This window comes from Rana temporaria, chromosome 1, assembly GCF_905171775.1.
Source record: "Rana temporaria chromosome 1, aRanTem1.1, whole genome shotgun sequence".
NCBI lineage: Eukaryota > Metazoa > Chordata > Amphibia > Anura > Ranidae > Rana > Rana temporaria.
The window spans coordinates 494,938,976-494,955,847 of NC_053489.1; the positions used below are offsets into that span (position 1 = coordinate 494,938,976).

A 16,872-nucleotide genomic window follows, 5' to 3' on the forward strand; every position below is an offset into this window, starting at 1 on the left:
GAATTCTTCCACCCAGAGAAGCAGGGTCTGCGACGCCTCCACCCGGGCCTGAACATCTAGGGGAAACGCTATAGACTTCATCCAGTTTATCCTGACCCCCGAGAAGTGCCCAAATTCATTAAATACCGCCAGTGCCACCCTCAGAGAGGGCCTAGCATCCAGCAAGTAGAGCAAAGCATCGTCCGCATTAAAGCGAGATTTTCTCCTCCAGAGGGCCAACCCTGAGGCCCCTGATGCTGCTGGACTCCCAAATATGTATTGCCAAAGGCTCCAGCGCCAGGGTGAACAGGCTAGGTGACAGCAGACATCCCTGCCGGGTGCTCCTCTGGAGGAGAAAGGGTTCAGATAGGGTACCATTCGTGCAGAGCCTGGCCCTAAGCGATTTGTAGAGCATGCCCTGCCAATGCAGGAATTTAGGGCCTATGCCGAAACGTTTCAGCACCTCCCACAAGTATTCCCACTCTACGGAGTCGAAAGCTTCCTCCGCGTCGAGTGAGGCTATAACTCTAGTGCCTTCGTTACCATGGGGTGTGTCCAAGTTAAGAAACAGTCTGAGGATGCTGATGTCAGTCCCCTTCCCAGGCCATAAACCCCATTTGGTCTTGGTGAACCAAATAGTCAATGACCGATGCCAACCTGACAGCCAAGATTTTAGCCAACAGCTTGGCGTCCGCATTCAGCAAGGAAATCGGCCTATAGGACGCACATTCCTCTGGATCCTTACCGGGTTTGTGCACCAACACCACCACCGCCTCTGACATAGAATCTGGCAAAGAGCCCGTGGCAGAGAATTGCGTTAATAGTGAAGTGATCCTGGGGGCCAGTGTCTTCTGGTATACCGAGTAAAATTTAATAGGGATGCCGTCAGGGCCAGGAGCCTTACCCGACTGCATGCTCTGAACTGCTGCCTGGACCTCCTAGCGACCGCTTAATAGCCGAGTTAAGTCCCCTCACATTCCAAGACAGCACTGTAAAGTCAGCTATAAGCAAGACAATTAGAGAACAATAGGATAAGCATACATCGTAAAGACTGGATCCCTCCCACCCGTGCAGGGTGTCCCACACTCCACCATGCTCCGCAAACCGCGTGCTCAGGAAGGGGGGACACCTGGACACTGATAATTCTTATTATGTTAGAGTATATACAGTAATAGAACATAGACCAACCAGGAACAATACAAACCATAAAATAATTAAACCAAGTTCAATGCGGAAGGCAATGGCCATCCAACCCCCCCCCCCACCCTGTGCGCCCCAAAACAGCGAGCTGCACATAATCCCCATAACTTGTTCAAGAACAATTCTCTCAAGCGGGATGCCTCATATCAGTCTAGGACTCCTTCATCATGCTGGCACAAAACTAGTGCAAAAATCCGTAGAAATAGAAAGAGTTACAAAAATAACAGTAGGCACAGTCAAGAGCCAAAGGTGCTGGAGGTTAGAACAAAAAATAATGGGCAGTCAAGCATATTATTCAGGGCATACCCGAGTCATTCACTTGGTTATAACAGGGGTACAATCTTGTAGTCTGTTGCTGACCCAACGGATAAACAGGGGACAGAGCAAATTGAGACCGGGTGATGCAAACAGGGGAGAAGAAGTCTCAGGGCAATGTGAAGTCCAACCATGCATTAGTGGTCCCATAAAAGGGACGCCTCAACATAGTACACCACTGTCTCAAACCTAAAACCACCACAGTAGGGTAACGTACCTCTGGCCCAACTTGACCATGTCAAGAAAAAGGAAAAAGAGAAAAAGAAAATTAGCAGGATCTTGGTAGTTGTGGAGCACTACGGCGGCGGCGTCTCCAGCCATGCGTTGGCGTCTTTGGGGCCGGTGAAGATCCTCAGTCTCCTCATAGACTTCTTTAGATAACAGCATTCTGGAGGAATTAGTCTTCAAATTTCAAATCAGAAACACTGAAATCTTTGTTTCCTATGACTTTTTGTGCATCGGAATCCTGACAGCCTACCAGCCATCTAATGTAAACACATTGGGCCAGATTCACATACATTTAGTTAGGCGCAGCGTATCAGAGATACACTGCGCCGCCGTACCTTACCTGGCGTATATTCGAATCCTCAGCGAGTTTGCGCCGTAAGTTACGGTGGCGTAGTGTATTTCTGGCGTCGGATTTCAAATTGGGCGGGTTGGGGGCGGGTTTCATTTAAATGAAGCGCGTCCCCGCGCCGAATGAACTGCGCATGCGTCGTCGCGAAATTTCCCGCCGTGAATTGCGCTAAATGACGTCGCTAGGACGTCATTTTTTTAACTTAGACGTGAGTTACGTCCATCCCTATTCACTGGCAACTTGCGCAAAAAAAAAAAAAAATTAGACGCGGGAACGACGGCCATACTTAACATGGCAATTCTATCTATACGCCGAAAAATACCAGCTTTAACTATACGCCGGAAAAAACCCGACTGCAGACGACGTTAGAAAATGCGACGGCCGCGCGTACATTCATGGATCGCCGTAAATCGCTAATTTGCATACCCGACGCGGAAAACGGCGCAAACTCCACCCAGCGGGCGCCAAAGTATTGTACCTACGATCCGAAGCCGTACGCCTGTCGAATCGAACCCAGAAGCCGTCGTATCTTGGTTTGAGGATTCAAACTAAAGATACGACGCAGGAAATTTGAAAGTACGCCGGCGTATCAGTAGATACGCCGGCGTACTTGCTCTGTGAATCTGGCCCATAGAAGGTATTTTTTTAAACTGCTAGAAAGTGACTAAAACATGATATTAGAGTCCTTGTTATGATTTTTGCAGTTGTAAAATGAATGAATGAATTATTGCACATTACAAACTGCTAGAGAGGTGAGATATGGCTTGTTTTAGAGCCTTTTTACTGCTTATTAAAAATATGTAAATAATCCAGTGTCCACGATTTGAGCACATATGCACTTTAAGGGCCAGATTCACAAAAGGGATACGACGGCGTATCTGCTGATACGCCGTCGTATCTCTGTTTCTATCTATGCGACTGATTCATAGAATCAGTTACGCATAGATAACCCTAATGCCTAGTACACACGAGAGGATCGATCCGCGGAAACGGTCCGGAGGTCCGTTTCCGCGGATAAATCCTCTGGCGGATTTTGATCTCATGGTTGTACTAACCATGAGATCAAAATCCCAGCGGAATTCCCTCCGCGGCGACGTGCGCGACGCTGTGATATAAGGACTTCCACGCATGCGTCGAATCATTACGACGCATGCGAGGGATGGATTCGGACGGATTGATCCGGTGAGTCTGTACAGACCAGCGGATCAATCCGTTGGACTGGATTCCAGCGGATAGATTTCTTAGCATGTTAAGAAATTTTGATCCGCTGGAAATCCATCCCCGGGGAAAAAACTCCGCGGAAAAATATCCGCTGGATCGTACACACCAGGGGATCTATCCGCTGAAACCGGTCCGCGGATCAATTCCAGCGGATCGATCCTCTCGTGTGTACGGGGCCTAAGATCCGACAGGTGTAATAGTTTTACACTGTCGGATCTTAGGATGCAGTACCGCGGCCACCGCTGGGGGGAGTTCGCGTCGTAAACCAGCGTCGGGTATGCAAATTAGCAATTACGGCGATACACAAAACTTTTTCCCGTCGTTACGTCGCCGCAAGTGTTAGTTTGCCGTCGCAAAGATAGGGCACCTTTTACAAAGTGTAAAATTACTACACCATGTAAAAGTATACCCGTCTTTCCCGCGTCGCTTTTGAATTTTTTTTTAAAAATTTTTTTCCGGGCGCAAGTCTTTTTTTCACGTCGCGATTCACAAAACGTCGGCGCGTCGTAATTTTGCGCAAAGCACGTCGGGAAATTTGCCTTGGGAGCATGCGCAGTACGTCCGGCGCGGGAGCGCGCCTAATTTAAATGGTACCCGCCCCATTTGAATTGGCCCGCCTTGCGCCGGACGGATTTAGGATACACCGCCGCAAATTTCCAGGTAAGTGCTTTGTGGATCGGGCACTTAGACAGAAAATTTGCGGCGGTGTAACCTAAATCAGTTACGTTACGCTGCGCACGGGCTACGTGAATCTGGCCCAAAGTTCAAGTATCAGAATTGCTCCACGAAAACCAGGGTGGGGGAGTGGTATTACATTCAGGTTTCCTAAAGCTTTTAGCTCCCTCTACCACAAAAGAGGAACGATACATTATTTCAGCTAATACATTTTTGTGATAATAATTTTTGTTACCTTTTATCTTCACTTCTAGGTATCATGGTCTGACATTGGAGGGCTAGAAAATGTTAAGCTTAAGTTAAAGCAAGCAGTAGAGTGGCCTCTTAAGCATCCTGAATCTTTTATTCGTATGGGGATACAGCCACCGAAAGGGGTCTTACTCTATGGCCCTCCAGGCTGCTCCAAAACCATGATTGCAAAAGCATTAGCAAATGAAAGCGGCTTGAATTTCCTGACAGTAAAGGTAAGAGCTATGCACAGTTCTCCGTGTTAGTACTGTTTATTATTCATATTGGCAGTAGCCTGGCCTAATCAGGGATACAAGGGTGGTGATCTGTAAGCCAGAAGCCAGTCTTCAGTAGCTTGGTTATGGCCCCAATTGTCTTTGAAAGTTACATAGACCATCTAGTTTAACCAGTAGAAAAAACAAAAAAGAAATAGAAAACCTCCATGTACAAAATCCTATACCCACTGTTGATCCGGAGAGAGGCATAGAAGCAATCTTGACATGAATGCTTGTTTAAGTTTCTCTTCATATTACATGGTATAAATAAATCTAAAGGCAATTGTGCGGTAACTGCGCAATTTGGTTGTTTCCTAAATTAAGGCTTATGCTGATTAACGTTAGAAATGGTGTATTAAAAAAAGGAGGTATTTAATGAGAAGGATTCATTGAATAATAGTGCGCTTCTTCCAATGAATGCTCAAAGAAAACCTTCTATAATATAAATGTGAAAAAATGCATATACACAGTGGGCCAAATCTTCAAAGGAGATACGCAGGCGGAACTGCTGTTCAGCCTGCGTATCCCTGTGGCTATCTTTGGAAACGATCCTCAGAAGGATTTTTCCAAAGATAGTCAGAAGATCCGACATCTGTAATAGACTTACACTGTCGGATCATAGGATGCAGTACCGCATCCGCCGCTGGGGGCATTTCGAGTCGAAATGCCGCTTTGCGTATGCAAATGAGTACTTAAGCAGATCCACAAAGCTTTTTAGCTTTGTGTTTTCTGCGTAAGTTACGTTTTGCAGACGTAAAATTAGGGATGCTTTTACAAGGCCTAAACTGTTTAGACCTTGTAAAAACAAACCTTTTTTTCGATCGCCACGTTTTTTTTAAAATTTTGAATTTTTTTTCCCGGCGCGTATTTTTTTTTTTACCCGACGCAACTTTATTGTCCCGTCGCGATCCACAAAGCCCGGTGTAAAGTACGTTCGCGTGATGCACGTCTGGAAAAATGACGTCACACGCATGCGCCGAACGTCCGGCGCGGGAGCGCGCCTCATTTGAATAGGAATCGCCCCCTCGAGCAGACGACCGCCTTGCGACGGAGGCACTTAGGTTACACGGCGTGTAATTTCTAGGTAAGTGCTTTGTGGATCGGGCACTTAGGTAGAAATTTAACGCCTGTGTAACTTAACTGCTGAAAGTTAAGTTAGGCAGCTTTTTTGAGAATTTGGCCCAGTGTATCAAAGATATATTGCACAGAATCCCATCAGTAAAAAATAAATTAATAAAATATTATTGCGGTGTAATAGCGGTAAGGAGGAGAGCCTCTTGTCCCTCTTGGATTTGATGTATACCCTGTTTTACCATGCCTTATACAAGATGCTATTCTTGTGAGTAGGACCATTGGGCCAAATCCTCAAAAGGGATACGCAGGCGGAACTGCTGTTCAGCCTGCGTATCCCTGTGCCTATCTTTGGAACTGATCCTCAGAAGCAGTTTTCCAAAGATAGGCAGAAGATCCGACATCTGTAAGAGGCTTACACTGTCGGATCTTAGGATGCAGTACCGCATCCGCCGCTGGGGGCATTTCGTGTCGAAATGCCGCCAAGCGTATGCAAATGAGGACTTACGGAGATCCACAAAGCTTTTCAGCTTTGTGTTTTCTGCGTAAGTTTACGTTTGCATACGTAAAATTAGTTCTGCTTTTACAAAGTGTAAACTAGTTACACCTTGTAAAAACAGACCTTTTTTTCGATCGCCGCGATTTTTTTTAAATTTTGAATTTTATTTTTCGGCGCGTAACTTTTTTTTTACCCGACGCAAATTTATTGTCCTGTCGCAATCCACAAAGCCCGGCGTAACGTAATTTCGCATGCTGCCCATCGGGAAAATGACGTCACGAGCATGCGCAGTACGGCCGGCGCGGGAGCGCGCCTCATTTAAATTGTCATCGCCCCCTGCAGAAGAGGACCGCCTTGCGCCGGAGACATTTAAGTTACACGGCCTGAAATTTCTAGGTAAGTGCTTTGTGGATCGGGCACTTAGGTAGAAATTTTAAGTCAGTGTAACTTAAATGGGAAAAGATAAGTTAGGCAGGATCTTTGAGGATTTGGCCCATTGTTTTCATAATAAATTCATACCTTTTATATACAATTTTGCGTGATTTAATATTTATTTTTCTCGCTTTGAGCTACGCCAGAGAGCAGCTGTTATCTCCATACCCCAGAAAATCTTTGGAAAAAGATCTGTTACCAGAGCACAATCCAGACAATCTCCTCTGGGATTGGGATATCTTTAACCACTTAAGGACCGCCTCCTGCAGATATACGTCGGCAGAATGGCACAGCTGGGCACAGGCACTTACCTGTACGTCCCCTTTAAGTGCCCAGTCGTGGGGCGTGGGCCCGCGACCCGGTCCAAAGCTCCGCAGCCACGGGACCCGCGGACCCGATCGCCGCCGGTGTCCCGCGATCGGTCACAGGAGCTGAAGAACGGGGAGAGGTTGTGTAAACACACCTTCCCCGTTCTTCACAGTGGCAGCTTCATTGATCGAGTGTTCCCTGATATAGGGAAACACGATCAATGACGTCACACATCCAGCCCAGCCCCCCTACAGTTAGAAGAAACATATGAGGTCACACATAACCCCTACAGCGCCCCCTAGTGGTTAACTCCTAAACTGCAATTGTAATTTTCGCAGTAAACAATGCATTTTTATAGCATTTTTTGCTGTGAAAATGACAATTGTCCCAAAAATGTGTCAAAATTGTTCGATGTGTCCGCCATAATGTCGCAGTCAAGAAAAAAATCGCCGCCATTAGTAGTAAAAAAAAAAATATTAATAAAAATTTCATATATCTATCCCCTATTTTGTAAACGCTATAAATTTTGCACAAACCAATCGCTTATTGCGATTTTGTTTACCAAAAATATGTAGAAGAATACGATGTAGAAGAATACGTATCGGCCTAAACTGAGAAAAAAATAAAACAATTATATCTTTTTTGGGGGTATTTATTATAGCAAAAAGTAAAAAAATATAGTTTTTTTTTCAAAATTGTCGCTGTATTTTTTTTAATAGCTCAAAAAATAAAAACCGCAGAGGTGATCAAATACCACCAAAAGAAAGCTCCATTTGTGGGAAAAAAAGGACGCCAATTTTGTTTGGGAGCCACATCGCAAGACCACGCAATTGTCAGTTAAAGCGACGCAGTGCCGAATCGCAAAAACTGGCCAGGTCCTTTACCTGCATAAAGGTCCGGGTCTTAAGTGGTTAACCACTTCAGCCCCGGAAGATTTGGCTGCCCAATGGCCTTTGTTTGGGATTCTGCACGGCATTGCTTTATCTGACAATAGCACGGTCGTGCGGCACTGTACCCAAACAAAATTTACGTAATTTTGTTCCCCCAAATAGAGCCTTATTTTGGTGGTATTTGATCATCTCTGCGATTTAAATTTTTTGCGCTATAAACAAAAAAAGAGCGACAATTTTGAAAAAAACACAATATTTTGTACTTATTGCTATATAAATATCCCCATTCTTTTTTTTAAAAAGCAATTATTTTTTCTCAGTTTAGGCAGATATGTATTCTTCTACATATTTTTGGTTAAAGAAAAACTTAATAAGCGTCTAATAATTGGTTGTATTTGCGCAAAAGTTATAGCGTCTACAAAATAGGGGATACATTTATAGCATTTTTTTTTTATATATTTTTTTACTAGTAATGGCGGCGATCTGCGATTTTTATCGGGACTGCGAAATTATGGACACTTTTGACACATTTTTGGGACCATTGGCATTTATACAGCGATCAGTGCTATAAAAATGCACTGATTACTGTAAAAATTTCACTGGCAGGGAAGGGGTTAACACTAGGGGGCGATCAAGGGGTTAATTGTGTTCCCTAATGTGTGTTCTAACTGAAGGGGGGATGGGACTGACTAGAGGAAATAATAGCTTGTGGTTCCTAGCTATTAGGAACTCATGATCTGCATTTCCTCAGCTCACAGAACAGGGATGTGTATGTTTACACACACACATCCCTGTTCTGCCTCTCGTGCCCAGAGATCGCTCGTGGCCAACCGTCACAAGCATCAGCACTCCCGCTATGCAGCGGTGCGCAGGCGCGCCTGCTAGCCTGCTTGAACCATCCGACGTACAGCTACGACGGTTCACCCAGTATAACTGCGGTGGCAGGTCCACAAGCGGTTAAGTGATTAGACCCATTGGGGTCGCTTCCTAAGGTGATCGGGCATTGCATCCGGTGATGGAGGTGGTGCCATTGAACATTTTCACAATTGGCTTGTTGGATGAGCACGTTGATTAATACTTCAAGTCACTTTTTTATTATTGAAGAAGACTTTATTAATTTATTCATTCGTACATTTATAATATTTAATTTAGTTATTTTTTACTGATGGGATTCTGTGCAATACATCTTTGATACACTGGCCCAGATTCAAGAAGCTATTGCGCCCGCGCAACCGTAGGTTGCGCGGAGCAATAGCTGTTTTGCTCCCGCGTAGCGAATGCCCCTGATTCAGGAACATCGCTACGCGGACTGCAGCCTAGGATATGACAGACATAAGACTCCTTATGCCTTCATATCTCAGGCTGCATTCTTGCGTTGGCCGCTAGGGGGCGCGGCCATTGTGATCGGCGTATAGTATGCAAATTGCATACTACCACCGATTCACAAAAGTTGCGCGGGCCCTGCGCACGCAAGGTACGGAGTTTTCGTACGGCGACTTTAGCGCAAGGTTGCTCCTGCTGTAGCAGGGGCAGCCAATGCTAAAGTATAGCCGCCCTTCCCGCTCGTGAAATTTAAATTTCACGTCGTTTACGTAAGTGATTCGTGAATGGCGCTGGACGCCATTCACGTTCACTTAGAAGCAAATGACGTCCTTGCGACGTCATTTGCCGCAATGCTTGTCGGGAAAGTTTCCCGACGGAGCATGCGCTGTTCGCTCGGCGCGGGAGCGCGCCTAATTTAAATGATTCCCGCCCCCGGCGGGATCATTTACATTAGGCAGCCTTACGCCCGGCTATTTAGCATATCGCCCGCGCAATTTACGGAGCTACTGCTCCGTGAATCGCGGGCATATCAAAATATTTGCGTGGGCGCAGAGCAAAAATCGTTGCCCTTTGCCCACGCAAATATTGCACGGATCTACCTGAATCTGGGCCACTGTGTATATGCATTTTTTCACATTTATAATATAAAAATTTTTTTTGAGCCTTGGTTGAAACAATTAATAAATCAATCAGTTATATAGTTTTAGAGATCTCTGTTTCAAATAGTGCAGCTGTTCTGACTGATCACACGACTGTTTTTATACATAGCAGCTCTTTAGTTTTACTTTATCATTTAATGAGAAGGACAAACAATAATTGTCATGTTTTACTTGGATGAGAACAGGTTATGCAATTTAAAAGTATGACTAGTTATTATATCCCTGTCTATGTTTAATTTATGTCATGATTTCCATCCATGGGTCAAGCATGGTGTTAAACATATGTACCAGCTTTACGATGGATTTCTTATAGAAATGTAACCGGACTTTGGGATTCTAAAATGACTGTATTACATTAATTTAAAACCCCGTACACAGGAGCTGAATATTGAGTGTGTGTACGGCAGCCGGTCCAACAAAGCTGGCTGAACATCCAGCTTCTTCGAAGGGGCATGACCGAAAAGGTCTGCCGATTAGCATTTGATCAGCATTTCCAGCCAGTGGGTGAGAGCTCTGTCCAGTGTTTTTCTGGCAAGGTGTCGTCCCTCTGTCAGAAAAAAATAGCTCAGTGGGGAGATTGCTGTACTAACATCTGATTGCTAGTATAGGATCTCCTCCCTAGAGCTTCAGTTTTTTTAGTTCAGCCCACGAAAAGAAAACTCAGTGTGTACTAGGCTAGGTTCCGGTCCAAGCATGTGAGCGGATCTCGACTTCATTGTCGTGATCTTGCCCCAGGATGGACTGGCTCTGTAATGTCAGCCCGCTGTCTACTTAAAATGGGTCACAGGAATGCAGAACGAACTTCACTTCTGTGAGCCACAGGAGAAGTACAGCCAAACAAGCTTTGACTGTTATTGTCCTTTAAGATATATTAGATATTCTAAATAATATACCCTTATGGATGGGGTGTTAAAAAATTACTATGACTGAAAAGCAGACATTCATGGGTTTTAAAACAATTTCTCATAATTATCCCATCGCTACTTGAATCTAAAACTTCTCCTGTGGCTAAACTTTTGGTGTTCTGTTGAAGATACTGTAATCCCTTGTTGATCTCTGATGAATGGAAAGAGGCCACTTACACATATCTTTATAATGTGAAGGTGCATAAAATGGTGAAAATAGTTCAATTATTATCAGGTCTAAAAAATACAATAAAAACTTAATTTTATCAGGTAAATCTGAAATATTACATATCAATATTTTATATTTTTTATTTCCAACCTACGGGTGAAGCTGAACTTTTTTTTGCGTGTATTTAGTAGCCAATTCTTAACAAGTCCTTTGTTAGCAAAGCTCAGTAGTTAAAAATGTTCCATAATCCTCTTTCATTAAATATGTAATTTCTCTCTGTGACTCTATTGCAGAAATATTTCCTTACTTCCTGTTCCGTTAAAGCCCATACAAAAAATATGGTGTGTAGTTGTCACTGGGACTGGAAGAAATGGTTGGAAATAAAAACATAGACAGAAGTTCTAACTCTTTTGCACTTTACTAAAAGTGCGTTTTGTTCATGTCATCTTTGGAGATTTTTGTTAATAATCAAAATGTATCAATAACAAATATCACTGAAACTATTGTATTTTTCTTTAAAGTATTAAAGGGGTTGTGAAGGTACATTTATTTTCCTAAATAGCTTCCTTTACCCTAGTGCAGCCCTCCTTCACTTACCTCATCCTTCGATTTTTGCTTTTAAATGTCCTTATTTCTTCTGAGAAATCCTCACTTTCTGTTCTTCTGTCTGTAACTCCACACAGTAATGCAAGACTTTCTCCCTGGTGTGGAGTGTCGTGCTCGACCCCTCCCTTGGACTACAGGAGAGTCAGGACGCTCTCTACGTTGCAGATAGAGAAAGGAGCTGTGTGTTAGTGGGCATCCTGACTCTCCTGTAGTCCAAGGGAGGGGGCAAGCATGACACTCCACACCAGGGAGAAAGCCTTGCATTACTGTGTGGAGTTACTGACAGAAGAACAGGAAGTGAGGATTTCTCAGAAGAAAAAGGACATGATGGGACTGTGACGCCATAAGAGGCCTATATAAATCGGTGCGAGCCGCGCTCCCGGCATTACAGCGGGAGGAAGCGTTGCGTCAACATAAGAAGAAAATAAGGCAGAAGACGGCAAAGAAGAGCGGGCTGCGCCGCCGCTAGTAAGAGCGCTAAAAAGAAGATAGCGGCGGCCAGCCCTGAAGAAGGCACCGGAGAGCGAGCGAGTGAAGAACCGGGGAGCGCCGAGATGACAGTGGAGAGTGGAGAAGATGTAAGAAGACCCCCCGGAGAGCGGAGAAGACCCCCCGGAGCTGACTAATAAATTATTTTAAAACCCTGTGTTGTGTGTTTATTTTATTGACACTTTGCCTCCAGGTGAATGGGTAGGTGTACGATGTACCCCATATTCATTCACCTAGGGTGGGGTGCCGGTATCTGGGGGCCCCCTTATTAAAGGGGGCTCCCAGATTCCGATCAGCCCCCTGCCCGCAGACCCTGACAACCAACGGCCAGGGTTGTCGGTAAGAGGCCCTGTCCTAATCAACATGGGGACAGGGTACTTTGGGGTGGGGGGGCTCACGAGGGGGGGCGCCATACCAGGGTACTTTGCCGCCTGGTATGGCTCACGAGGGGGGGGCGCTCGCTCGTCCCCACTCCTTTCCTGACCGGCCGGGCAGCGTGCTTGGATATGGGTCTGGTATGGATTGTGGGGGGACCCCCACGCCGTTTTTTCGGTGTAGGGGGTTCTCCTTACACTCCATACCAGACCTAGGGGCCTGGTATGCCCTTGGGGGGGAACCCATGAGGGTTTTTTATTTAAATTTTGGCGTGCAGTTCCCCCTCATGATTCATACCAAACGCCGCGGCTAGAATTGGAGGGAATCTTGCGGAGTAGATTTCCGCAAGAAATCGTAAATTGTTTTAAAGAATATTATGAGAAACTATACCAGTTAGAGGATAAAATGACCGCAGAGAAGGAACATGAGAAATTAGAAAAAGCCAGGGAATATATTAAAGACACTCTGATGCCAAAAATATCGGAAGAAAAAGCAAAGAAAATAGACGAACCAATTACGATAAAGGAATTTTCGGATGCCCTAAAAACACTAAAATTGGGCAAAGCACCAGGCCCTGACGGGTTTAGTCTAACATATTATAGGATGTTCTCGGAGAAACTAGCACATAGATTTATAACAGCTTTCAACTCCCTGCGGGAAGGAAAAAAAATACCAAATGAAACATTGCTGGCACATATAGTAGTTATTCCCAAAGAAGGGAAGGATCCCTCTCAATGTGCCAGCTATCGTCCCATATCATTGCTGAACGTGGACCTAAAGGTATTTACAAAAATTTTAGCCCAAAGGATAATAGAATGTATATCAGACCTGATACATCCTGACCAAGTGGGATTTATACCAGGTAGGGAGGGAAGAGAGAATACACAGCGAGTGGTAAACGCAATATATCTAGCTCAAAAAGAAAAAAAGCCAATGATATTAGTAGCCAGTGATGCAGAAAAAGCGTTCGACCGCGTTGAATGGCTGTTTCTAAAAGCAACGCTGCAACACATTGGATTAGGAGAAGGGATGATGAGCTGGTTTACGAATTTATATTCACATCCAAGTGCGAAAGTTAAAATAGAAGGTAAAACATCCGAACCATTCGATATTCGAAACGGGACAAGACAGGGATGCCCACTATCACCCATAATTTTTGTTTTGACAATGGAGCCTTTCCTAAGGAAAATACGTGCTAATGTAAATATTAGGGGAGTAGCAACAAAGGAAGAGGTACAGAAAGTGGCGGCATACGCGGACGATTTAATTTTTTTTATAACATCCCCAGTCATTTCTCTACCTCCCCTAATGGCAGAAATAGGAGAATATGGAAGTCTGTCCAACTTCAAAGTTAACTATGGGAAAACAGAGGCACTAGGAATAGAAGTAAAAGTGGAAATATTGGAGCAGATTAAAACTCATTTTGGCTTTAGGTGGACAGACTCCCATGTAACCTATCTGGGAACAAAGATAACAGGAAACCTGAATAGACTATTCGAAGTTAATCATGTATCATTGGCCAGGCGAATAAAATCAGACCTAGATAGATGGGACAAAGGAATATTCACATGGTTCGGGCGGACAAACATATTAAAGATGAACGTGCTTCCAAAAATTTTATATCTAATACAGGCCTTGCCAATTAAGATTCCACAAAGTTTTTTAAGAGACCTAAGATCAAGATTCCTGAAATTCATCTGGGCAGGGAAACCAGCTAGGGTAAGTAGAACTATTTTGGCACTACCTAAGGGAGAAGGAGGGATTGGATTCCCAGATTTAATAAAATACCAGGAAGCAGCACACCTAACTAAAGTAGTGGAGTGGTGCGGACAGAATAAAAAACCCTTGATAAGAATGGAACAAGCGACAGTAGAGGTCCCACTAGAAGGAATGGCATGGATCCCAGACAGCGAAATAACAACAGAGATAAAGAAACATCCAATGATAGGAGCTACCAGACAGATTACTAAAAAGATTTTTGAAAGAACGATGATATCAAAATACCCTAGCCCAATGACACCGGTTTTAGGGACGATGGCTTTTCAAGTAGGATTGATAGACCCAAGGTTTAAGGCCTTGCGACAGAGGGGGATAAGTAGAATTATACATTTCTCAAAAGATAATCGACTGATGACAAGGAGAGAGATTGAAAGAGAAGGTATACCAGAATTAGACTTTCTAAGGCAGCTTCAATTAGAAGCATTCCTTCGAATAAAGGCAGACACCTTCTCAGAAGTAAGACCCCCGTCTAAATTCGAACGGATTTGTCTGGATGGGAACATAGTAAGACACTCTCTGTCTTATTTTTATGCAACGTTAATTAAACTAGACAGACCACAAGAATTTACGTTCATACGAGCTTGGGAGAGAGATCTTGGACTAACATTTACCCAAGAACAAAAAGACAGGATATTTCGATTTACCCATAAGGCGTCAGTGGCTAGTAAGTATGAGGAAGGGGGATACAAAATACTAACAAGATGGTATAGAACGCCAGCAGTATTACACCGAATATATCCAGAGACTTCAGATATCTGCTGGAGATGTCTCGAAGCGGAAGGGACACTAGTACATATCTGGTGGGAATGCAGGAAAATAAAAGAATTTTGGAAAACGATAATAGAAACAATTAATATAATCACGGGAATTAACTTAACGGATAAACCATCGACAGTTCTATTACTAGACATCCCACTGTCATCGGAAAAATATAAAAACTCGCTGATAAGACATCTTATTATAGCAGCTAGAGCGTGTATCCCCGCCCTGTGGAAACAGGAGACTCCTCCATCGAAAGCACAATGGCTTGCAAAAGTAGCAGAGATACAATTAATGGAAAATCTAACATTGGCATTGAAAGACCAAGATGAGAGATACCAGGCGATATGGGCTCCTTATGTGAGATACAGGGAGGGGTAGGGGGACGGGAGGATGCGAATGGCCAGCAGAAAATTTTAATGTTCTTATTTTTTTTTTTTTTTTTTTTTAGGAAGGTGGTAAGGGGAGGGGGGATAACGGGTAACAAAAGATAGAAAGAAAGTGAGGAAAATGGAAAGTATTATGATTACAGGATAAAAGTGGGAGGAGGATTAGGAGGTATATATCCATCTCACTCCCAATTTTCTGATAATATTGAAATGTTATATGCTGTAATGCGTAACTCTTGAAATAAACAAAGAATTGGAAGAAGAGTTGCAGTACTCTGAACAACAAAAAAGGAGGAAAAAGGAAAAAAAAAAAAAAAAAAAGAATTGGAGGGAATCCAAGTCGTATCCCCATCGATTCTATGAAGGCTTTTTCCCCATCGCGGCGAGCCGGCTCCGCGACGGGGCTCGTAGGTGGTCAATCTCGCCCAGAAAGGGAGTACGTATGATATTGTTCACATTCTGTTCTAAACTGTTACAAAGTAATGCTTTAAAACCTAATAAGGCCATATCTTCAACCAAAAGAAAGAGTTATGGTGATAGCTTTCTTTAGAATTATGTCCGGTTGTACGCCCCTTTCATAGTGACCTGGTGTAACATGTTGAAGGCGCTGTCCAAAGAACACTTACATTTCCTTTGAGGTTTCAAAATATCTTCTAAAAAGGATGTGTATTATGCAAGATAGCCATCAAAGCCTTTCCAAACTAACCCAGATTTTACATTTTGAACTGGGGGTTGTTAAAGATAATAAGAAAAAACATTGCATAGCGGAAAAGATAAGAAGCAGACTCCAGCCCCATGCCAGATATACAGAACAGCTGCACAAATATTGTCTAACTATGAGACTTTGTTTTGACATTTTTTGTAAACTCCCGATGTATGAGACATTGATAAAAAGACCAAACAAAGACCTATAAGAAGAGAAATGGATTGGTTTTGATGTTGACATTGGAGTTTTGCTATCTGACACCTTCCTTTAATTTACACGATTTGCAATGAAAGGGAGTCTGGGCATTCAATTACCTGTGCTAATATTATAATGTTTTACTAGATGGTATGTTAACAGTCATAAAACTGCTGTCCAGTACACGGCCAAATTAATTTGGATTTAAGAAACTGAAACTGCAAAATGTGTCACCCTCTTGCAAAATAAATGTATAAATAAATTACATTTAACAGTATAATGAGAGCATGGTCTTCCATTCATACTGCTGATTTATTTTGGCATTCAGGGAACATAGAACTCTTGGCATGACCATGTTTTTTCAGACATCATCATTTTCTAGTTCTATGTTGATATGATGATATGGAAGGTGCTCCACAGCCTATCCCATAGAAGAAGGTGCAGTCGCTATCTCTACCTGTTTAAAGATTTAGAAGACAGATTTAGAAGTTCTTTGTCAGCTTAATAAATATTTAGACATGACAACAAGCTTTAGGCCTTGTACACACGCACGGTTTTCTCGGCTGGGAGAGCTTTTTGCCAAGAGAAACCGTGGTTTCTCGTCGGGAAAACTGCCAGGAATCTCAACGAGAAATATAGAGAACCTGCTATTTTTCTCGTCAGGATTCTCGGCAGTGTTTTCCTGCCGAGAAATCCGAGCGTGTGTATGCTTACCTGGCCCCAGTAAGCCAGCACATGCTTGACTTGGACGCATGCGCAGTAGCTTACAAGGCATAGTGTAGGGTGTAGCAAGATGGCAGCGACGGCATCAAATGTGACGAGCGCATGCTCGTCGTAGTCGATGACG

General features: G+C 43.7%; 1 protein-coding gene across 1 annotated transcript in view; it reads left to right on the plus strand.

Moving 5' to 3' along the window:
• The window catches only part of SPATA5 (spermatogenesis associated 5), a 595,351-nt gene that overhangs the window by 136,109 nt on the left and 442,370 nt on the right, over nucleotides 1-16,872 (plus strand). The window contains exon 11 of the mRNA XM_040330544.1: nucleotides 4,222-4,431. Coding sequence (XP_040186478.1) covers nucleotides 4,222-4,431 — 210 coding nt within the window. The remainder of the gene's footprint in view (nucleotides 1-4,221; nucleotides 4,432-16,872) is intronic.